Raw genomic sequence first — 24,692 nt, 5'->3', positions numbered from 1 at the left:
ACAAGTTGTATGATACAAATGCACATAATACTTTTCTTGCTAAAATATTCACTGAAAACAAAATAACTGTCTTAGCCAAATTCACTTTTTTTATCTAGTCAGTTTTTGATCACTAACTGCACATTGACTTTATATTAAATGCTCATTGTATCCCTGCAATTTTCTATCTTAGTATTTGTAGCATTGATTGAACTTTTTTAGGCTACTTTATTTTTCAGTTCAGGACTCTTTATTTTAGTAACAAGACGTATTGTGAGGTTATAAGTGGTTTATTATTATTATTACTTTAACACAGAGAAAGCTTGATGGTGACTATTTGACCATTTGTTGTTTCTGTGAAGAAGAGTTCAAGTTCAGGCTGTTTCCAACAGAATGTAAATTTATGCCTTTATGTGTATATATAATTGTTATCAAAATTAAACTTAGTCACTAAAAGAAGATTCACTATCTGAACTTTCTTCTGTATTTTTTTCACCTTCTCCATTAGGCACTGGAGCATCTGGCCTCCTGAAAAAGAAGGGAAAAAAATTTTAAAGGTTTTTCCAGTTGAAAAAAGCACTTACTCACTATAAATTAGGTTCATCCTAGAATATTGCTGCTAATAAACCTGCCAAGTCTACATCCTTAACTCAGAGAGACTCCCACTCTCCACCACAGCATTCGTCTCGCTGGCGTCTCCGGCACCATGGGGATTAAGTGCTATTCCTGTACAGGCCGTGGCACTGCCTGCTCTTGCCAGTCCTTACACAGTGTGCTACTTCAGCACTTCATGGTTCTCGTTACCACGGAGATCCAACTATAGACAGAGATGCGATCTGGGGAGGCTGGCATGACCGGGGTTACACCCACGCCGCCTCCAAGTGTCCTGAAGTACAGAGAAAGAAAAGCTAGCAATGGAAAGAGGAGGAAAATCTTCATGTTCAGGAAAGATGGAAGGAGAAATTTTTAAAATGGAAGAGTGTTCAGGAATGGCTATTAAGAAACACAGGCAATATGGACATTTTGTGCGAGTGAAGGTTATTCCTATTTGTTGGATGTTTTCACTTATGTGTTTCATCTTCAGAGAATAAATACAAAAAGTATGAGTTGGTAAAAACAGTGTCTCAAAATTTCACTAGGCACCACAAGGAAATTGGAGAATGGGTAAACTTCAACTTTGCAGGGCTGTGCTATAATAAACCAAAATAAAATTTTAATATAGTCATTAAAACGGCCAACTAGATAGACACTTGTGAAGGGGTTTGGGATGCTAGAAACAACAAATGTGGGAATAAGTGGGGATGGGATTCTGGGCAAAGGGGAAAAAATGGGAATGGTATGATACTGCACATTTGGGAACTCTAGAGAGTAAGGTATGTACTGTGGTAGAAAAGTAGAGGAGATTGGATCATTTGGCAGGAGTAACATGTGAAGGATGGGGAAAAGTTATATAAAATACAAGTTTTCACTGAAATTGCGCAACTAAGTTTGGAATTCTTAAGTAGTCATTTATTTTACATTTACATTGTGATGTAATCATCACCACCATCTCCAGAACTCTTTCTATCTTGCAAAACTGAAACTCTATACCCGTTAAACAATAACTCCCCAACCTCCTTTCTCTCCAGCCTTTCGCAACCACTATTCTACTTTCTGTCTTTGAATTTGACTATTGTAAGTGGAATCATATAGTATCTGTCATTTTGTGACTGGCTTATTTCATTTATTATATAATGAAGGCCTTCAAGGTTCATCCATGTTATACAGCCTGTATCAGAATTTCCTCCCTTTTTAAGGCTGAATAATGTTCCACTGTGTGCATATGCTATATTTTATTTAATCATTCATCGGTAGATGGGCATCTGGGTTGTTTCCACCTTTGGGCTACTGTGAATAATGCTGCCGTGAACAAGGGTGTACAAATACGGGATGCCACAAAAGTAGGCTTCCAGTTGTTCACATGGGAAATAGTACAAAAATTAATCAATTCTATGTTGTGCATACTCAGAACTGAAAACCTACCTTTTCCCCTTCCATACATGTCCAAGTCCTTGCTTTTACTTTTTTAAGGTATATGCTCAGAAGCAGAACTGCTGAATTACATGGCAGCCCTAGGATTAATTCTTTGAGGAACTGCCATACAGTTTTCCATAGCGGCTATACCATTTACACACAGTACAAAAGTGTTCCAGTTTCTTCATATCCTTGCCAGTGCTTGTTATTGTCTATCTTTATTTGTTTTTAAATTTGAGATATAATTGACATAATATTATATTAGTTTTAGACATTGAACATGTTTTATTTGTATATACTGCAAAGTGATCACACCATAAGTCTAGTTGATCTCCATCACCATATATATCTTCAAAATTTTTTTCCTTGTTATGAGAACTTTTAAGAACTACCTCTCTTAGCAACTTTCAACTATACCCTAGAGTATTATTAACTATAATCGCTATGCTATACACTACATTCCCATGTTTTGTTTTACAGCTGAAGTTTAGCCATTGGCAGACCACAACTGCCTTTTAACACCACCTTTTCGATATTTTTGTCTCTGTCACTCTTGAGATCAAGGTCTTCAACACTGAACCAATCACAAGTTTCTGACGTTGTTTTTTCCCGTACTCTACTTTTTAGCAAGTATGCCAGCTGGTGGTTAAGGATTGGTAACTAAATTGAATGGAAACTCAGCTCAGCAAGAACTAAAAGGATGGGACCAGTATAAAACCTACTTTTAGGATTGTCCGGTTGGGGAACTGAGGCTTATTTTATCCTCAGTCGGCCAAAACCCAACCTTTGATCCCTTGTGTTGCTGTGCAGCAGGAGGTGGACAAAGATCTGCGGCAGATAAGGAATTCCTTTACAGAGAAGGGAAGTCTGTTGGACATGCCTTGAATGTAATTAACAGAAAGTTTTCTTGCTTTCCATTATTCTTTTAGTTAACACTAATAAATCTCCTCTTGTCTCAGAAATAAGTAGGCTGAGGTGGTTACTTTTATTTCTGAAAACCATAAGATTGGTCATTCCACAGTCTGGGAGAAAGGAATAAAGCTTTTGAATAGATACCTTCAGGACAAATGCCAGCTGAGCTGGTTCTGTTCAGTCTGCACAATAACTTGAACTCAACTATATGCTTTCTTTATGCTGCGAACTACCCTTCTATTAATATTGGGTGTGATCAGTTGAATTTCAATTTCAAAAGTCTATTCTTTTTTTTTTTTTTTAAAGTTTTTTTTTTTTAAGATTTTATTTATTTATTTTTAGGGAGGGAAAGGAGGGAGAGAGAGAGATAGATAGATAGAGAGAGAGAGAGAGAGAGAGAGAGAGAGAGAGACATCAATGTGCGGTTGCTGGGGGTTATGGCCTGCAACCCAGGAATGTACCCTGGCTGGGAATCGAACCTGGGACACTTTGGTTCCCAGCCCGCGCTCAATCCACTGAGCTACACCAGCCAGGGCCAAAAGTCTATTCTTTACTACAACATTTAAAATACAGATTTTTTTCAGTTGAGGAAACAATGTAATTCAAAAGGATTACTACTCTGTGTACGTTAAATATGTCTTTGTTAAAAATACCTGCAACCACAGGATTATAAACCAGCTGCGATCCAAAAGCCTGATAAATCCAATTGTTTAGAACTTGGTGCATCTTCTTCCATTAAACTGTTCATAAACCACAACTAACATTTACTGAACATTTACTACTTGTCCAGAGCTGTGCTTAGTGCTTACATTAATTTTTTCTTAATCTGAACAACTCTATGATGGATGAACTTTTCTATTTCCCATTTTACTGATGAGGAAACTGATGCAGAGATAAATCAGGTAATTAGTTCAAGGTCATACAGCTAGAAAGTCACAGGGCAGAATCTGAACCCAAGCAAGCTGAGCATTTCTAAAATATGCCTTAGCCTGATCCTTAACCATTATGGATTCCATCTCTTGCTGACGGGGAGGCCCAGAGGCTAATCTCTACATCCCATAGTAAAAATAGTGATTACTGTGTAATAATAGTAACCTTAGTTCTGGAGTGTAAATCTAAGTACAGAAAAGGACATGAGAAAAATTTCTTTCTTTCCCCTGGTAAGAAAATCTAGGCATTGATAGAATTTATAGGGTGTAATTCATCTCTTCTGTATTTCTGAATACAAAAACAGATTAAAATTTCCCATTCTTTTTTCCTTTAAACTCTTCTGAATATAATGGTAACAAAGGCACTCTTTCACATATCACATATTCTTTTATTTCAGTGGAACTGAAAACTAATTTTTACAAGCTAAAGAGAACTAATTCTTGGTTATATAGAACTGTTTTCAAAAACTTGGATTTAAAAAAAAGTACTTAGAAGTAGCAAACAAATACTATTTATTTGGTAATTATTTCACAGACTTCCTAAAATTCAATGATAGTCTTTTTAGGAGAAGAGCCAGGCACTCTTCTTCTTTAGTATGTAAACTGTTTTAGTTTAAAATTGTATACTTTTAGTTACTAAAATTTCATATAATCAAATTACAATACATTTTCTGATCAGTATTTATTTCTATATTAACCTCCGCTTTGCTCTTTACTCAGTGCAGACAGATTTAGGCTATTTTTTTCTAACAGTTATGGGTCTGTCTTGGTATCTAAGACTAATAAAAAAGTGTAGTTTATACTTTAAAATAAAAAAGAAAACAGAACAATCTTTTACTGAAAGTTCTTGGCTGAGGCTTAACGTGTACCTAAGATGCTAAATAAAAGTACACTCTTCACTTGGGTGGCACATTTTCTTCTCCTTCATCAGCTGAGACCTTTCTTCCAAAGCGCAGCTCCTTAACTTCTAAGTAAACACGGTTCCCGAAGTGCCAGAATTCCTCTTTAACAAGGCAGTTGGTTCCACTCATCATATCTAGCTAAATGTAGTTGGAGCTGGTCTGCTAGCAGTGGTGCTGATTGGTTATGGTGAGTCACCTCAACTCCAACCAGTGCCCCTTGTGACCAATGGCCTGTGCTTATGAGGTAATGTAATGGGTCAGAATTCCGGCTCCAGGCTGTGGTTGAGGAGCAGCATTCGTGTAAGACAATGTTTTTACTGTTACTGGAATTCTACCCTAAAACTTGGCACTGCCTTGGAACCAAATGTTTCTTAACATTTACAGACAATGACATACCCTCCAACTTGCTAAGTGAGATATATCAAGGAAGTGTGGGGGGTCCGGGGTGTTCTCCCCTCGGAAGTCATCCATGGACTTCTTAGGATAGTGGCACCTAAATGAAGTCTTGAAGAATATGAAATTAGCCAGGACAATAAGATGGGGGAAGGAAGTTCCATGCAGAAGAAAGAAAACATTCCAAGACACCAGAAGGGTATAGGAAAATGATACATTCAGAGAAGTGCCCTAGTTTGCTCGGCTGCACGACAGAGGTCGTATGGGAGAGTGGCAAGACATGAAGCTTGAGAGAGAATCTGGGTGCTGATGAGAAAAGCATTTCCATGCAATTCTAGTATGTCAGACTACATGTTGAAGGTGGCGAAGAGTCGAAAAGATTTGAAGCAAGAATAAAGTATGAACAGAAACACTCAGGCTTTAGTGACACAGTAAAAGAGAAGAAGAAACCAATCAAGTTATAATAATTCAGGTGAGACGTGATGAGAGTTTGAACTAAACAGCAATCAGCATGGAGGCATGTGGTCAGATATAAGGGATATTAAAAATGAGACACTCAGAGTGACTGACATAGTAGGGGATAGGGAAGAGGGCACAATCAAGGATGACTTTCAAGTTGCCAGTGTGGGTAGCTGGTTAAGTAAAGGATTATTAAGCAGGTTTAGTCTGGGCAAGGGATGAAATGAAGCCGATAGGCGGTAAAGAGATTGTATATCCAGCATATGCTGATTCTTATAGGACTGCTAGTTTTCCATTTGTTACTTTTTTCTCTAGAGAAAAAAAGCAGCATTTAAAAGGACATTTTAGCTTTGTTACTGTAGAGGTCTACTGTGTATTTCCAGAAGCAAAAAAGAGGTCATGGTCAATGTTAAATATATTTATAACATATATTATTACAGTGAGTACCAAAATGGATTGGACCCATATGTTCAATTCACATTAAAATACATGTCACAGTCCATCTGCTTTTGAAGTTTTGTGTCAGAAGGAGTTTCCAGAACAAATGTCTAATATCCTGAGGACGCTTTAGTTTAAATTATCAATCTGTGCCACTGTACTTTAACTGTTTGCTACTTGGATATACCTCAACTACTAAATGTAGATACATGTTGGAAATCTGTTCTTGCAGACTTTTTAAAAATTTTTAAATATCATATTTTAGAAGATAAAATATGAGAAAAAGACTGTTTTATGGTGCTTCACCTCCAAAATGCACACATTTTCTTGAAGGGCTGAGAGCCAAGAAAAATTCCAAAGTAGTATACTGCTAGTAGCATGTGAATGCCTGGATAACACAGCTAAATACATTGGGGTGAACTAAAATCCCAGAGTGGAAAGACTCTTACAAGTATCTAGATACTTGCAAAACAGATGAGTTCTGAATAATCTTTATGATATATATTTATCCAAGATGAGCTTTGTAGGCAGGTTTGCTTGGATGGAATAAATTACTATCAAATTTCTGAGCCATAAATTTTCAACATTTCTAAAAAATATTTTATAAAACTCATAAAAACTGATACCTAGTTCCATAATAATCATTAACGTAGACCTAGAGTGACTTTGCCCTATTTATTTCTTATTTTGGCTCAACTTTGATCTGGGTAGAGTCAATTTCCTGTATACTAAGGTATTAAACAAAAATCTAGTAGATAATTAAAAAAAAGAAAGAAAGAAAAAAACCACTGCTTTTTGAGGACGCTACTGCTACGCAACAAAACTGCCATCAAATTCCATCTTTTATGGCCTGAGGGCTAGGAGGACTGGGCAAAGGGGGGAAAATGAGGACAACTGTAATAGTGTTGACAATAAAAATAAAGTTAAAAATATTCAATCTCTTTCGGATTTATTTATCACTGGTCTATTGTAACTTCCCTTAAATGTGCAAAGGCTGGTTTTAGTAGCATAGGACAGATTTTTTTTTAGGTTTTTTTTTGTTTCATTTTTGTAACATAGCAGAGACACTATTTATGAAGGTGATTCACTCAACTATAAAACACTATACAGGAAAAATAGAGTTTTTGAAATCTTTTTATTATAATTGATAAATTCAACATTTTGACAGATTACTTACTCAAGAAGATTCGGGTCTAGTCCTTCTGATATCATTTTGTTTCTTATTGCCATCAATGGAACACCCTAAGCAAAAAACACAATATAATAGTTCAATTATTAAAAATGTCTCCTTCATAAAAACAGAAAAATAGATTGATGGAACAGAATTGAGAGCCCAAAAATAAAACCCAAGCATACACAGTTGATTAATACTTGACAAAGGAGCCAAGACTACTCAATAAAGACAGTTTCTTCAATAAATAGTGCTGGGAAAGTTTTGAATATTCACATGTAAAAGAATGAAACTAGATCCCATTTTCCTCACTCACAAAAATCACCTTGAAATGGATTAAAGACTAAAATGTAAGACATTAAGCCATGAAACTCCTAGAGAAAACATGGGAAAAAGCTTCTTGACATGGATCTCTGTAATGATTTTATAGAAATCACAGCTAAAGCACAAGCAACAAAATAAAAAACAGGTGGGACTACATTAATCTTCAAAGGTTCTGCACAGCAAAAGAGGCCATCAACAAAGTAAAAGACAACCTAGGGGGTGGAAAAAATATTTGCAAATCATTTATCTGATAAGGGGTTAATATCCAAAATATATTGTAGAAGGAACTCGTGTAGCTCAGTAACAAGAAAACAAATAATCCAATTTAAAAACAGGCTATGGATCTGACAGAGAAGAAGACATTTAAATGGTCAGCAGTTACATGAAAAATGCTCGCCCTCACTAGTCATCAGGGAAATACAAATTGAAACCACAATGAGGCATCATCTAGCACCTTTTAGAATGGCCATCAACAAAAAGACAAGAGATAACAATGCTGGAGCAGATGTGGAGAAAAGGGAAGCCTTGTGCACTGCTGATGAAACCATAAACTGGTGTAGCAACTACGGAAAACAGTATGGACGTCCTCAAGGAATTAAAAATGGAACTATCATTATGATCCAGTAACTCCACTTCTGAGAAAAGAAACGAATACACTAACTTGAACAGGTACCTGCACCCCATGTTCATAGCAGCGTTATCCATAAATAGCCAAGACATGGAAACATTCTAAGTGTCCCTTGATGGATGAATGGATAAAGATGTTGATATATAGATATATATAACATATAGATGTTGTTTAATAGATATATATTATTCAGCCATTAAAAATGAGAAAACCTCACCATTTGCAACAATATGGATAGGTCTTGAAGGCATTTATGCTAAGGGAAATAAGTCAAAATAAGACAAATACAGTATCATCTAACTTATACATGAAATTAAAACAAAACAAGTCATATCAAACTCATAGATTTGTGGTTATCAGAGATGGTATGGAAATTGGAGGAAAGTTGTCAAAAGGTACAAACTTCCATTTACAAAAATCATACCGTAAGTACTAGAGATGTAACACACAAAGTGAGGACTGTATTTAGCACTGCTTTTGAAATATTGGGAAGTTGTTAAGAGAGTAGATCCTAAGCATTCTCACCACAAGGATACATCTTTTTCTTTTTATTGTATCTAAATGAGATGATGAATGTTAACTAAACCTATTGCAGTGATCATCTCACAGTATGCGTAAATCAAATCATCATGCTGTACACCTTAAACTTATACAGTGATACACTGCATTTACTTCTCAATGAAACTGGAAAAAAATTTTAAAAATGGATGCTAAAAAACACCTTTATACGTCTCTACACACTACCTAAAACAAGACCTCTCAGAGGGCTTATTATTGAAAATAGCTCTTATTTTTTTTTTATATTAGTATGTGCACAATACTTCAATAATCTAACGAGGTACACATCTTAACTGACTTTAATGGAATCAGTGTTATCCAGTTCAAATCAAATACTTGCACTTATCTATTACTACCGTATTTTGCTGGGTAAAATGTGCTCCCATGTATAATGTGCACCCATGTTTACATGCATATTACACATGCATTATGCCTATGGTATGCATCATGACACCCATGTATAATGCACATCCTTATTTTTCCCTCAAAAATTTGGGCAAAAAAGTGTGCATTATACATGGCAAAATAAGGTAATTGTACTGTACAGAAGTAGCCAGGTATCATATTCTTACTCTTCTACCACCTAAAGAAAATGCTGATAACTTAAACAATACTCAATAAATTTCTTTTCAGATAAAGGTTTCAGAGCTTTCTACTCTTAAGTATAGCTATGTTAATGTTGTTTTCAGAAGCAAATGGTCTAATTCCATGCACAAAAGTCAAATAGAATTCAAAAACTCCCGAGACTATATTACACATCTTCCCTACACCAGTACCAATACTGAGTAATGATAATTTTGGAAGTACATAGTCATAAGAACATTGAGAATATGTGAATTTCAAAGTTTAGGATAACATCAAAACAATAAGGCTATGTCAGAAATAAATACAAATTTACTTGAAAAGGGAACTGATTTGATAGATAAATGAACATTTATTGAAAACTCACTTATAAAGTTCTAAAGGGAGAAGATGTAATCAAGTGCATTTGTCAACTCCTCCTCTTCGCGTCATCCCAAAAGATGAGGAAACACTAATCTGATGAGTTCTATTTGAGGACTTTGATTATATCACTTTCAAAAGTGAGCTGGCTCACTGTGCTATACATTTTTTAAAGGTTTTATTTTATTTATTTTTAGAGAGGGGGGAGGGGAGGGAGAAAGAGAGAGAACCACTGATGTGTGAGAGAAACATTAATCTACTGCCTCAAACACCCCCAACTGGGGACCTGGCCTGCAAACCAGGCATGTGCCTTGCCGGGGAATTGAACCAGTGACCTTTTGATTTGCTGTCTGACACTCAATCCACTGAGCCACACCAGCCAGGGCAAGTCACTGTGCTTTAAAAGGCTGTGCACACCATTGGGACACTCTCCCTCTTATCTCTTTATTCCATGTGGTAGAAGGGGTGAACTGAGCCAGGGCTCACATGGTAAAAAACTCAGTCACCTCCCTACTGATATTGCATGTTCTTTCCATTGTTGTTGCACAGTCCTCTCATGTCACTAGCTAGTTGTGACATTCAGGTTTGACCCTAAGGCACAGAAGAGGCCCTTTAGAGCTCTGATGCCTCAGTCCAGTTTCTCAGAGGCCTACCCTGAATTTTCAGGGCACCAGCCCAGTTAAGGTTTCCCTGCTTTCTTTTGCGGTTGTCTGTCCCTTGGTCTGAAGGATGTTACTTTTCTGTCTCAGGGTTCTGACAGAGTGGTTAGGAGTCAATTTATTGTGGTTAGCAGTAGAATTCTGATACGAAAATCCCACACCTCAATGTTTAACATCACTATGGCAGCGCAGTGCTTTATGCCAAGAAAATAAAGGTATAATCAGCCCCTGGCCTCAGGGAGTAGTCTAATGGATGGGTTAAACATGTGATCACAATACAACCATGAACCTTGTAACAGAAGCTTGCATAATGGGCAATGTTAGACCCAGCAAAGGGTTCCTTGAGGTGAGTCTTGAAGACGGGATAGGTGTTTAAAAACAAAGACTTAAATAAAAGTCTTCAGTCATTTTTATATAGATATAGATATAGATAAAAGAAAATACACATAACTTATAATATCTTACCCCATTAGAGACTTGACTTTTATCAACTTAACACAAATATCATAAAGCTTGATACAAAAATAATTTGGCCTGTCACAAAGGATGCATTCCAAATGGATTTGCTATGTTTCTGGTGACGTTGCTTAGAAAATTTGTTGTTTTGCTGTATTCGTCCTTAGAGGTTAAGGAACAGTCTGGTTTGTTAAACATCAAAAAGAAGTGTCCAGTTTCTGATCTCCAAGAAACAAGGCTACTGGTGGTCTAAGGAGGACACGAGAGACCTCAGAACGAAAGCCTACTGAACTGTGGGATTATTTTTGGCGAGTGAAACGGCAGTGTGTCCAACATAAGTAATGAAGAAGAGAGAAGGCAGCCATAAGTCTGATGTTCCAAAAAATCATGTCTGTATTTGCGTCACTGGAGAATGTGTGTAAAGAAGCTACAGTAATGAAATTATGATGGCAACACTGATAGTTAAATACTCGTTTCTCACATCACAAAAACTGAAGGTTATATAGGACTTGCCAATATTTACATTTATGTTATTGTGTTAATGAAATCCAAGCTACTAAATTCCTTTATAAACCACGTTGAAATTTTCCTACAGTTTTAAATTAGAAGGAGGAAACCCCCTCTTAATCTAATAGAGATGGTTTTCCTTTTTAAAAATAACAAAAACTCCTTATATTTGAGTTTTTCCTCTTAGTTTATGAGCTTGAATCACAACAGTTCAGTTCTGAAAGATGGAAAATAGGAAGCTTATACAGTTTTTTCCCTACTAGGTCAACATAAAGATCTACTGAGCTGATAGGTGGATAGTATACCTTTTTTATTTTTCAGGGAGATGGAATGAGTAAGAGTTGAAAATATGCTATGGGTTGAAAAAAAGGCAGGCAGTCCTCTAACCAGCCTTTTTTGCTTAAATTTTAACGTAGTAAAGTGGACTCAGTCATGTCTTTGCCTTCTGATAGTCAATAATGCTCTCTTTAAAATATTTATACTGCATTTTATAAAATATATTAGTAGGGTGTTATGTTTAGGAAAAAATTTCAGATAAAATATTCTCTATAACAGATAATACATGTTTATTGAACAAACCATAACACAAAAGCAAGTGTATGTTTAATAATCTTTTCTCGTTCTAGAAGCTTTCTGTGAAGGCATACAAAGTTAATTTAAATAAATCTCTTAATCGCTGCAGAATGAATATGGCCATCTATAAAAAGGAAGCTTTATTTCTAATGACCACAGATTTAGAAAATCATAGGCTCCAAAATTATCTCTGATACTGTTGCCTCAAAGGGTCATTAATTTAAAATTAAATATGTGGACACAAAAGAAACTCACAAATCTTGACTGGTACTATTCACAGTGGTTTCTATGGAGCTACAGGAAATTATTCCTTTTTTAATGATTGTTTCAACAGATCAGTTTCATAGGGAGAAAGTATTCTTCACTGACTGTGCATCAGGTATCTTTAAAGACAAGGGAACAAATCATCTGATAAAATGGATAAAATTAAACCAGCCATAACTAGGGCCCCCAGGATGTTGGTAAGGCAGTTACCATTACTTATTCATAAAATTAATACATGTTAGCAGTTCCACCTGTGCCTTTTTGGCATGGGAACTAAGGAAGTTAACCTAAATGCCTATCAAGAAAACCTTTAAAAATTACTTCAAAAAGTTAGGGTTCTATTATTATGACACTTAAAATACAACTGCATCAATTTCCCCATGTGATTGTTTTTTCCCCCGGATATTCTTACAACATGATAAATATTCTTGGTTGTCAACGACTAAGAGTGCATGGTATATTCTTTGCATTTTGTAGCTACTCAAGTTTGTTTTTAAATTTCAGAGGAATTAGGTGCTTTGGAAGACCTGTTTCGCTCCCCTATAATATAAAACAACATCTAAAATTTAAAGACTTGCTTTGATAGTTCAAGTTATGCTCTAACTCCATTATGAGTACTTCAGCTGCATTGTAGCTTTGCTAAGTCTCATTTCACTCAAATGATATTTGTTCTTGAAAACAGGCATTGATTAGAATTTTCTAAATTTAATTGCACATTTACTTTAAGGAATAAGAATTTTTATGGCAAATCATTTTGGAATTCACTATTTGACTTAAAAGAGTAAGTTCAGATAGTCTCTTAATCAAGGTTTTGGAAACTCATTACTCTATGTACCTATTCAAGAGGATTGACAGAAATATCTCCAAATATAGCAATAAAAGAATGGAATTCTTAGTAATTATAAAAACAATTCTAACAAACCAATAAATATTTGCTTTCAAACTAATTTTTCAAAAGTGGTAGTGTGTGTGAACTGGGGTATTATGAACCACTCATCCAATGTGCTTAGAGATCCATAGGTATGGATTCAAGGAGAGAGAGCCAGAATTAGGCCTTCTGTGTGGCTACAGAGCCACAGTGAAGGGCCCTGAATCTGATATTAATGTGTCATCAGCATGTTGTCTAACCAACTACCTGAATAAAAGTCATTCATGAACTTGGACTTGGAAAAGAGTAAGGAAAGTTGAGATGCTATTATTATATTATGAAAGCCCTGGTGAGCTACACTTAGGTCTGGAAATATTTATTTAAATAGCAGTATTAAGATAAATATGAAAAAATGTAGGTATCTTCAGGTAGAGGAATACATAATTTTCATTCATTTTTACCAATAAAACATTTTAAATCTATTTTCTTTTAAAAAACAGTTTTTTAAAAAAACATACAGTAAATATATCAGCATTTTCTCCAAATTATAAAACAATCCTTACCAAAAAACTGACTTACAAATGAAGTATGTTGTTGCCATCTGACATTGCTATAGTCAATTCAAGGCACATAAGTGTCCACCCCACACTGAATGCTTACGCTGGCTGAGACCCTTGTCCAAAGTCGGTGCTAAAAGGCCTTCCTCAGGCTGATGGGCTCTGAAACCTCTAAGACACGTCTTTCCCACCTGAAGTGAGTCCACTTCCTTGTTATAGCCCATATGCAACTCTGGTCTTTACATTTTCTTCCATTTATTAATCACAATCTTAGACAAATTTATATTCAAGGTGACATTCGCAATATTTCTGAAAGGAGTAAATGTTAAGTAAGCAACTACTTAATTTATATTACTACTATTTCCTCACCAATTTGGAAAACTTCTATGTGACGTACCTTATATAAATGAGGCAGAGGTGGTCAGTAGGAAAGAAAGAATGGCACTGAGAAATCAAAGTTGGGTATCTAAAACATTATAATGGAGAAGAGTAAAAGATTTATACCACACGTTTCAGCAAAGTGTAAAACTCCCACTCTTTTGTGTATATCTTCAAAAGCTTCCTTATGAACCTTAACAGTAATGTTCTGTTTGTTACAATTTCTAAAGGGCTGAGAAGTTCTTTAAAAGGAGTTGGAATGAAAAACTCAAGTCCAGAGTCAAAAATATTTTTCTGTTAAATGTCCCTGTTTTTGTTGCTTCCCATTTTATATATAATTTAAAGGAAAGCCCTATGAAATTTAAAACTACCTTAGGCTTACCCTCTACAAGTTCCTTCCTCTGTGTTTGCCTGCGTGTTTATAGTCCTTCCTTGTCTTTCTTCTGGGGGGAAGGGTGAACAGAGGAATGGTGTCACCATGAATCTAAAGCAGATGAAGCAAATTTTACAGATAGCTAGCAAAATAAATAAGCTGAAATAAAGAACTACATGTTTTACTTGAAAAGGTCTGTTTCAGAGAAGCTGTCTTATACATTATCTGTATTATTTTAATTATGCCAATGACATAAAAATATGACATAGAGAATATATTCCTGAAGAAATGCATTCTCTTCAAACATAAGGGCAAAAAGATTATATTCCAATTTAAAGTAATCTTAATTATCTGACATTATTTAAAAACATACAGTTCAAGTGTACAGTAACCAAATATCCTTCTACAATTCAAATGAAGACCTGATATTTGTGAGTACACCATTTTGATGGTATGTGACAATTTTTTTTCATTCATTGAATGTATTGGGATGATTTGGTTAATAAAATTATACAGGTTTCAGGTATACAATTCTATAATACACCATCTGTACAAGGGGGGTCTCCCAAAAAGGAATTATCTTTGCAGGGCAAGCGCCTTGTAGTATAGGCTTCCCCTGCCAGGTGAGTGGTCTAGGAACCCATCTGTATCAGTGCAACAGCTGGCGTTGTTGTGAGAGGCTGCATTTGGCTTCAGTGAAGTTGTTTGGAAGACTTTCAATGTGTCTGCCCATTTCCTGATGGGTGATTTACTAGCACAACTGCCCACAACACACTAAGTGTTCAGCAGTTTTTGACCAAAAATGGCATGACCCTGATGCCCCCTTTGTATTCACCAGATCTCGATCAGCTGCTTTTGATTACTATTTGGTGCTCAATCAGCACCAAAATCAGCTGCTTTGATTACTATGGCTTTGCAGTATAGTTTAATATCACGTAGCATGATTGCTCCAATCTTGTTCTTTTTCAAGATTGCTGTTGTTATTTGGGGTCTTCTGTGGTTCCATATAAATTTTTGGAATATTTGTTCTAGTTCTGTGAAATATGCCATTGTTATCTTGATAGGAATTACACAGAATCTATAGATTGCTTTAGGTGGTATGGACATCTTAATAATGTTAATTCTTCCTATCCATGAACATGGTATATGGTTCCACTTATTTGTACTTCCTCAATTTCTTTCTTCAGTGTCTTATGATTTTTTGAGTACAAGGTCTTTTACATCCTTGCTTGAATTTATTCCTAAGTATTTTATTCTTTTTGAAGCAATTGTAAATTGAATTGTTTTCTTAGTTTCCCTTTCTGATAGTTTATTATTGGTGTATAAAAGTGCAACTGGCTTCTGGATATTTATTTTGTATCCTGCTACTTTACTGAATTTATCACTTCTAGTAGCTTTTTGGTGGAATCTTTAGGGTTTTCTATGTATACTATCATGGGTATGTGACAATTCTTCAACTAAGATTGAGAATTTCAAAACCTCCTGAGTTAAGTTCACAGTTCAAAATGTATTTTCCCCAAAACCATAATCGCCATAAATAAATACGGTTATGGTTAAATAATTAGTTCCTGGAAACAGATTATTCACAAACCAAACCTTTCATGGTAAATGAATGCCACCTGAGGATAACTACAATGAAAAACATGCTTTCAGTATTAAATATTCTGAGCTGTATGATTATGGTAACAGTGGTAGAAATAGATAAGTCTCAAGGCAGGTACATACATGTCTACCAAATGGATACTGACAACTATCTTAACATAGTAGTACCTGCCCACCACATGTTTTCCCTTCAGTGTACTAACTTCATCATACATCAGGAATTAAAACCTGAACTTAGCAATATCACTGTTTACTGGTCTCTAACAAACAAACATAAGAAAAATAAAATAGCAAAGAATAAACAGAAGGGCAAGTACATCACTTGAGAGCAATGCTTGTCAACATTGAATGTGTACACAGAATGACTGGTTCTGAGCTCCCTAAGTTTCAAGGCAACTTGGGAATTCAAAAGGCAACCAGAATATTGAAAAATCACAACCTGTAAAACTGTCATAATTCTTCACACATGGTTTCCTTAGAAGCTAGTTCACTATCTGTAGCAGAGATAAGTAATTTTGGTAATTCTTTGCCAAGAATACTAGAAAAGTCACCTGTTTCTAGATTCTTCCCTAGACACTCAGGCCATGGCAAAACACAGGTAGCGCCTCAGGAGCTCCCAAGTGGTGGCTAACTGTCACAGTTTTCTGCCGTAGGAGAAATCTCTCCTATCTAATCATCCTTCCATTTGATAGAAGACAGAATGTTGAAAAAAGAGGTTAACTGTGGTCACTTGAATTCCATTTAACCCAACTCAAATACTACTCATATAGTATATCATTATGCTACGCTTTGCTTCTTTCTTTCAGCTGTGATCAAATGGACCTGGCTGACCATTTAGTTGATAGGAAGAAGAAAATATTTTCTGTTTTCAATATTCAGAGTTGGCTAAATTATGCAAATAATTAAACAGACAAGTGTTCATTTGCATCTTTTCTTTATCCGCATTCCTATGTGTGCAGATACACATGGCTTTATCTTCACTGTGAAATACCACAAAATGTTGTCCGCCACACCCAAACCTATATGTACTCAGACAACATTGACCTTGGTATTGATTAGTAAATCTATGGTATTATAAAGGAAGCAAAACATATATTATTATACCTACAAAATTTTTAAAAAGCAATACAAAAAGAAATGGTATATAGTTGTCAAACTAAATCCATACCAGTGTTTGCCATACCTATGACCGTAAATGGATCGCTTCTGACCACACTACTGATCAGTGATAAGGAACTTACCCTGGGGCTCTCCAGACCATGGAAAGTCACACTGGGGTCCTATCTCGAATAAGGTTTTAAATGCTTTATTACTTTTACAAAAACTATACCTTCTCTAAAGTGCACTCTACTTCATGCTTGATTAGTTTTACAAGGTCCAAGGTATATAGCTTTTTGGTGAACATCTTGAATATTCAGTTGGAGACTCTCTGTCCTTAGGAAATGGAAGTCACATTTCCCCAGGCCAACATCCACTGCTGGCAACAGATGCATCAGAACCACCAGAACCAAGGAGATTATTCAATTCACATTTTAAGCCAGCCAAAGAAAATAGAGCTTTAAAAAAGCCCAAGTGTCCGAAGAGACTGTTTTGGCAAATTTGGTTACAAAAAATCCAAGTCATTAGCTTCTTAATGTAGAAGTCGGACTTTCCCAATGCACAATTTATTACTGGCAAAGGATTCACCAAGCTCTGCCAGTAAAAGGGGGGGAATTGTTGGAAAAGTGATCTATGTACACAATTCCAGTTAAGTTATAAAAGCAATATGTGATTTAGTAAAGGCTTGTGCTGCACTACTGTGACAACAAACATTAAATCAGAATCAATTATCTGCCACATTTGGAACACAACAGTATTACTCACTGAAAAATCTTGTGTAAAATTGCTTAAAAAGGAAAAAAAAAATCAGAAAATGGCAGCAGGTGTTCCAGGAACATTCATTAATAATGAGATCCAAATCTGGGGATCAATTAAATAGATCATAAATCTAGAGAGGACTTCAGACTTCGTTTAATGTGTGACGAAAGTGAACCCTTAAAAGGTGACATGACCTGAACACGGTCACACAGGATAGTATGACAAAGCTTAGAAACTGTATCATGTTGCATCCCAGAATTACAGAGTAAAGATCTGGGTGTACTCTTAGGCATTCAGATGTCTTACAGGAACAGCTCCTTTCTGGAACTGTAATCATTCTTGTATCTCCCTGAGGGTAGCAATCCAGGAGCAGGCATAAAAAGGCATGGAGACCAAAAAACAAGGTGCTGCTTACTTCTCTGCGAACTGGTACTTGTGACAAATGAAAAATTCTGCTGGCTTATGTTCAAAGAAGTTTATATTTTAAGTAGTTTTAACTACCTAGGTTCTAAAACTGATTTGCAGGTTATGTGACAGTGAAGCAAAGCAAATATAAAAACAGTACATTCCAGGAAATAGCTAGACCCAAGAAAAGGCAGTTTTTGTGGCAGCTTAGGAAAAAAACCAAAAAGATTATAGTTCATTGATACTTAGGAAGCCTGAAAGTTTTTTAAAAATCTGTATTTGTAATTTGTAGGATCTCCTATATGTCTTCCTATCTGAAGTGAGCGATTGCTACATGGGTGGTCAGCAAACTTATATTAGCAGAAACATTAAAATGGCTTGAGAAACATTTGTCTACTCTCTATCTTACTAGAGAGAATAAGATGGGTTCTAAACAATAACTCAGAAAGGAAGCAAGAGAAGTGATCACAAGAGGGTTGAGGGCCTAGTAAGTATTAAGATGCTGAAGGAAAGAATATTACATTTTGGAAAAAGATAAACTCAGCTTAGGTAGAATTATAGATGTAAGAATCTGGTTATGGAACAATAGCTCATTTTTAAATGATGAAAATATAAAGACAATGAAAAAATGAGAGAAATCCTATTATTATCTTTAGGAGCTAGCAGGACTTCTGACACTGTTAATTCTCTTTTGAGGGTATAGAAATATTTTGGGGGGGGGTCTTAGAATTGATTTTTATACTGTTGGTATATGGTGATTTTTTCAGAAAGACAGTTTTTTGTTTGTTTGTTTGTTTGTGAGAACACACTAGCTTCCTTTTTGCTAATAAAAGCAATTCCCTATCTAGAATACAGGCTCCTAGAACTCAGCTTTGGTAACAGGTATAATGTGCACAATGGGTGATACACTACTCAAGACCATACCAATACACGAAGTACAACTAATTTGATGAGTTATGCTGATACTGGCCTTTCTCTACATTAATAACTATAACTAAATTTCGAGTAGTGGGCAAGCTACGAAAACTTTAGCCATCTTCTGAGGTAAAGAAAAATTGGGTATTTTAATAAAAATCTACATCTTATTGGGAAAGTGAAACACTTTCCAGCACTGCGGGGGCACTATGCAATGAAGCTACCTTCTAGAATGAGCTGGGATTAGGTTCATCCTTACAGGAAGTGTTCATATTTGTTTTTCTTTCCTTTTATATCCCTTTGAACACTGTTCTCAGTCACACTCAAGGAACAAAGCCGCCTCAGCAGAATGAACATCTGATTAGAAAACTAATAAAGAAAACAGGAAGGCACTTCACCATCCTGAAGTACAGAGATACAAGAGTATCTAGATTCCTCCCACGTCAGTGGCAGAAATTGAAGGATTCAATGATACAGACTGTAATGGGTCTCTAATGACTCTTCTGTGAGGCATTTTCTAAAACAGGGTGATACTCTCATCTGTTCTTCCAGTTAGCGCTCCAGTTCCGCAAAGATATGGAGACAGGAAACACTACCAGCTATGCAGATGCTGCGGAAGAACAGTATTTGGTGATGACTTATGACACTTAAATGATTGTACTCCTGGAAAAGTGCTAAATGATTCAGAAGAACCAAAAGATTATGTTTAGCAAAACCCACAGGTATGATCAAAAGGGCTTTTAACTGAAATCAAAGGGTAGAAAAAGTCCTTGGGGCATAAAATCTGAATAGACATTTTTCCAAGGAAGATAGACAGATGACCAATAGGCACATGAAAATATGTTCGATATCCCTAATTATTAGGGAGATGCAAATCAAAAAATATAAAAACTGATGATATGATTGATGAAATCACAATGATATATCACCCTATAGCTGTTAGAATGATTATTATAAAAAAGACAAGATTTAAGTGTTGGAGAAGATGCTGAGAAAGGGAACCCTCATACATTGTTGATGAGATTGTAAACTGGTACAGCCACTATGGAAAACAGTATGGAGTTCTTAAAAAAAATAAGAATAGAACTGCCATATGATCTAGAATTCCTTTTTTGGGTACTTATCCAAAAGACTATGAAAACACAAATTTGAAAATATATATGTTCTCATATGTTCAATGCAGCATTATTTACAATAGCCAACATACAGAAACAAGCCAAGTGTCTATTTATACATGACTAAATAAAGATGTGGTACACATACAATGAAATACTACTCAGCCATAAAAAAGGAAATACTGCCATTTGTGATAACATGGAAAGATCTTGAGGGTATTATGGCAGCTTAATTTTTCCCAAATCGGAGCATCTGATAAATTCCTATATGCTGAAAATTGTACCCTTCGACAGATAAAGGAAGCACTGAGGGGAACTGATTTAACTATTTCATACTTACATTTGAACAAAGAGAACTGAACAATGATGCAGAAGTGACAGGAACTCTGGTAGTGACCATGCCCAGGAAAGACAAGGGCACTGTCAAACATGTAGCCTACACCTGTGGTTGGACATTTTCAGTCACTCATGACATACTTAGGAAAACAGGAGATATGTTGGATTTATAGATGTCTGAATCAGAGTAATGACTGGCTGACTCATGTCAAGCATGAGAAAGTCCACTACTTTCTACTGGTCTACTACTGGTAGAAAGTCCACTACTGGTCTATTCTTGGTTTGGTTCTACAAAATATTTTAGATCAGTAACTAGAAGAAATGGGAGCATTTCTATATATTTTCAGGTGACACAAAGCTAGGAAGGAGAGTTAAAATCAGGGTAAAATAGTTTATTCAGTAAATACTGATTGAGTACCTTTATGGGCAAGTGCTAAAGTGAATACAATGATGAATCAAGATACAGTTTTTCCTCTCATGATTTCCTTTGGGAAAATCAAATAGAGGAGACAAAATATGTGTAAATAATCACTGAATAAGGTATGAAGCTGTATGTTTCATAAAAAATATAGATAACCTGGTTAGATAGGTCAATGATAGGAGATATTACTTTAGTTTTATGTCTTGATGGGTTCAGAACCTGTGATGATTTGGAGGAAGTGTTCACAGGAACATGTTAGAGGAGCAGAATCCGGGCACGCAGTAATAAAGAGAAAGGGAATTCAGATTCAGAGGTGGAAAAGCATGGAGCTTATATCGGGAAGAACTTGTGGTTTGGTATGAAGAATGGAATTCAGGACAGGCAGCAGTAGGAAACAAAAGTTGGGAAATAAGATTCTGGGATCCAGGCTGGCACAATAAACTAAAAACAATAAAATTAAATTTAACTTGGATGAACTGGCAGTTTTAAGATGGCAGTGTAAAGATGTTGCTCCCCTTAAAGTTACCTCCAAAAAGTAAGGCCCAAACTCCCAATTTGAATGACTAAGAGGCATATATGAACCACAGTAACATGGAAGTTAAAAGCAGATAAAAGAATGATTGATGACTTAGCACAGCCATGTGCCTGAAGAGGGACATACCACAAAGTGGCAGCACCTCCAAACCCTGGAAACACTGAGGAGTTAGAAGTACCCATGACAAAGGCAGAGGGGAGGTGAAGAACTGAAATCAGGAAAATTGGGCTAAAAACAAGAAAAGCCGGAGGCAGAAGAAAGTAAGTCCCTGCTCACACTCAGTGATACTGAGCAAAAAGAATGGGCTGAAGCTAAAATACTTCTATAGGATTTCTTTAAAAATTAATAATTATTTATTCTTTCTTAAATGTTTCTAAATAAAACTTTTTAATGATGTTTAATACAGGTTGAAATATTTTTAAGCACTTCTTAATCAGAAGGACTTTAAAAAAAAATATGTATGCTCTAGCTCGAAGTCCCAACATCGGAGATTTTAATTTAGTAGAGTAGGGACTAGGAACTTGTATTTTGACAAAAAACCACAGAGTTAGTGTAAAAAACAGAAATTTATCACCAAAACCCAGCAAAAGGTAAAATGGCACAGAGAAAACTACAGGCACGTTCATTCACTGGTAAACACGTACGTGTCAGGTACTGTTCCAGGAACTGGGAATGGTGCAGAACCTGAATAACCAACCCTCTACCCTCACGGAGTTTATATTCCAGTTGAGGGGGACATACAAACACTGTATGTAAGGTTAGTAGCATTTCACATATTATTGGAAGGTTATATGAAGAAAAACGAAGCAGGCAAGGGGAAAAAGGAACGAGGCCAGAGAGAAGGTGATACATGAGTAAAGGTTTGGAGGAGGCGAAGGAGTACCCCATGAAGACATCTGGGAAGTGTCTGAGGCAGAGAGAACAGCTAACACAAAGGCCTTGAGAGAGGAGACTGTCCATTCATTCATTCAAGGGACAGCAAGAAGGCTAGCAGAGCTGAGCTGAGTAAGCAAAGACAAAAGATCAAAAAGGTAACGGGAGAGCTAAACTGTACAGGACCTCATCAGCCTGTGAAGGAATTTGGTTTTTACTCCTAGTAAGATAGAAAGCCATATGAATAGAAGAATGAATATTTAAGGAGTAATTTAAATATATATATATATATATATATATATATGTATACACACATATGATATATGTAATTCTGAAACACAGTGGAATCAGTCTAAATAATTAATAAAAATAATTTTAAGTGGTGCCTGGAAACCTTGGTTGTCTAAATAGATATAGACAATACCTACTATAGCACTTCAAAGTAAGTGTTTAATAAGTATTTGTGGAATAAATGGACAGTGGATTTATACAGAAAAGAAAAGTAAGAGTTTTTAAAATTCTTATAAAATCAGAAGTAATAAATACCTTGAGAATGTAACAGTTAACCTAAGATACAGTCTTATCAAAGATGTCAGGGCATTTGTATAGAAATCAAGTCGATGTTCCTATTTCATCCTTCATATATGTTACACAAGAAGAGACTAAATAAAAAGGCTTCCAGAGTCACTCTGAAACCCTTCCTCTTTTGTTTGAAAGAGTAAAACACACAGTTTTTAACAGCCCATATTTTAAGCTTAGCTCAAGCTTTCCTGGGTTCTAGCTTTAAAAACTTATTTATTATGATTCATATCAAACTAGTTCTGCTTTATTCTTTTAATAAAAGAACTTTGTATATTCTCATCCCAAAGTCTGGTTCAGTTTTTTTCTACAGACTAGGCAGAGTCCCGGGTTTTGACCGACAACAAAGAATTCTGGAAGCGACAAACCCACTGCTTTGACATCCTCTCCTCCCGCTGTCAACACTGCAGCTTTTAAATGAGCCAATCCACTCTTTCTGGTTGCCAGATACTATTTGTTTAAATTACTTTGCTGGTAAAGAATGCATCGGCAGCAAAAGAGAACTGTTCTTTAGTATTAGTACTTCCTTTGCCTGATAGTGGAATGGTACAAAAACATCACTTTTTTCATTAACAGAAAAACAGTGGGCTGCTAGCTCCTTCAACCACTGCAATAGGACCTTTATAGGAATAGAAAGAAAGTAGCTTCTGCTGTTATATACAACTGCAGATCATACCATGGCATCATACCATGTAATCATTTCCTAGGAAAAATATAAATTCTAAAATCATATAATAAATTAAAATCATTATGTTATATGGCTAAAAGATTTATGATCTTAGACATGCTTATTGATTTTGGAGAGAGGGGAAGGGAGAGAGAAAAATAATGATGCGAGAGAAACATCAATCAGTTGTCTCTTGTATGTGCCCTGACCGGGGACCGAACCTGTGGCTTTTCAGTTTATGGAACAATGCTCTAACCAAGTGAGCCACACTGGCCATAAAGGGTGATTTATGCTGTTTTCCAAGAACCAAACCATTGATAGACAAAATTCAGAATAAAAAAATAAAAAAATTTTTTTGTGCTAGCACATGGGAATTAAGCTAATGCCATACAAAGAGTCCACTTTCATTCCCTTATAGCTACATCTGAGATTTGCAATGGTAACTGTATAAAGCAAGAAAATTTATGCAAATCTATATTAAACTTTTAGTTTGAAGTGTAAGAACAATTTTAATTAGAAAGATCTGACTTTTGGTTACTTTTTTCCAGGGCATGAATTGAACATAGGAAAGAAGTAAGAGAGGAGAAAACTTGGTCACTCGGTTTAGCAGTTCTTCAGGTTGGAAAATAACAACGAAACCTCCAGGGTTAAGAATTTCAAATGAGGCTGCTAGACAGAGAAGACAGACCAAATCGGCTTACCACTTGAACCATTTTGAGATATCTGGCATATCTTGGATCCTTGGCTACAGTTAAGATATTTTCTGCTGTTACTTCACTTTCCTGTGGTCCAGAGTCTTGTAAACTGTTCTGCTGTAGAGAGTATTTCGTGTAAATCTTTAGACAATTCACAAAAGGGGTCCATCATGTTACTTTAAAGGGATTTTTTAATATAATCTAAAGCAATCAATATCAGAAAAAATCATATTTCTAAATTTAAATACCAACAATTTAATTATAAGATATATGATTCCAAATATTTATAAATACTTAAATATGATTTAGAGGAAGCTACACTTAATAACACTATTTTGTTCCTTAAAAATGCAAATATATTTATGGAATTAAAAAATATTAGAATTCTGCCCTTACTTTGGGAAACCAA

The 24,692-nt window shown here is 35.7% G+C and overlaps 1 protein-coding gene across 2 annotated transcripts in view; it reads right to left on the bottom strand.

Annotated features, from left to right (window-relative positions):
• Nucleotides 1-253: 253 nt before the first annotated feature.
• WASHC3 (WASH complex subunit 3) overlaps nucleotides 254-24,692 on the bottom strand; it is a 37,472-nt gene continuing 13,033 nt past the window's right edge. The window contains exons 5-7 of one of the 2 annotated variants that reach the window (XM_045826556.1): nucleotides 24,290-24,400; nucleotides 7,203-7,267; nucleotides 254-507 (exon numbers count right to left, since the gene is read on the bottom strand). In XM_045826556.1, the coding sequence (XP_045682512.1) occupies nucleotides 423-507; nucleotides 7,203-7,267; nucleotides 24,290-24,400 (261 nt within the window). In that variant the 3' untranslated portion in view covers nucleotides 254-422. The remainder of the gene's footprint in view (nucleotides 508-7,202; nucleotides 7,268-24,289; nucleotides 24,401-24,692) is intronic. The other variant, XM_045826557.1, reaches the window with a different exon arrangement.

The sequence above is a fragment of the Phyllostomus hastatus genome, unplaced genomic scaffold (genome assembly GCF_019186645.2).
Source record: "Phyllostomus hastatus isolate PE091 unplaced genomic scaffold, TTU_PhHast_1.1 phas_scaffold_755, whole genome shotgun sequence".
In the NCBI taxonomy this organism is placed as follows: Eukaryota; Metazoa; Chordata; class Mammalia; order Chiroptera; family Phyllostomidae; genus Phyllostomus; species Phyllostomus hastatus.
The sequence above is the reverse complement of the archived record's forward strand: the minus strand, read 5'-3'. Positions and strand labels throughout refer to the sequence as shown.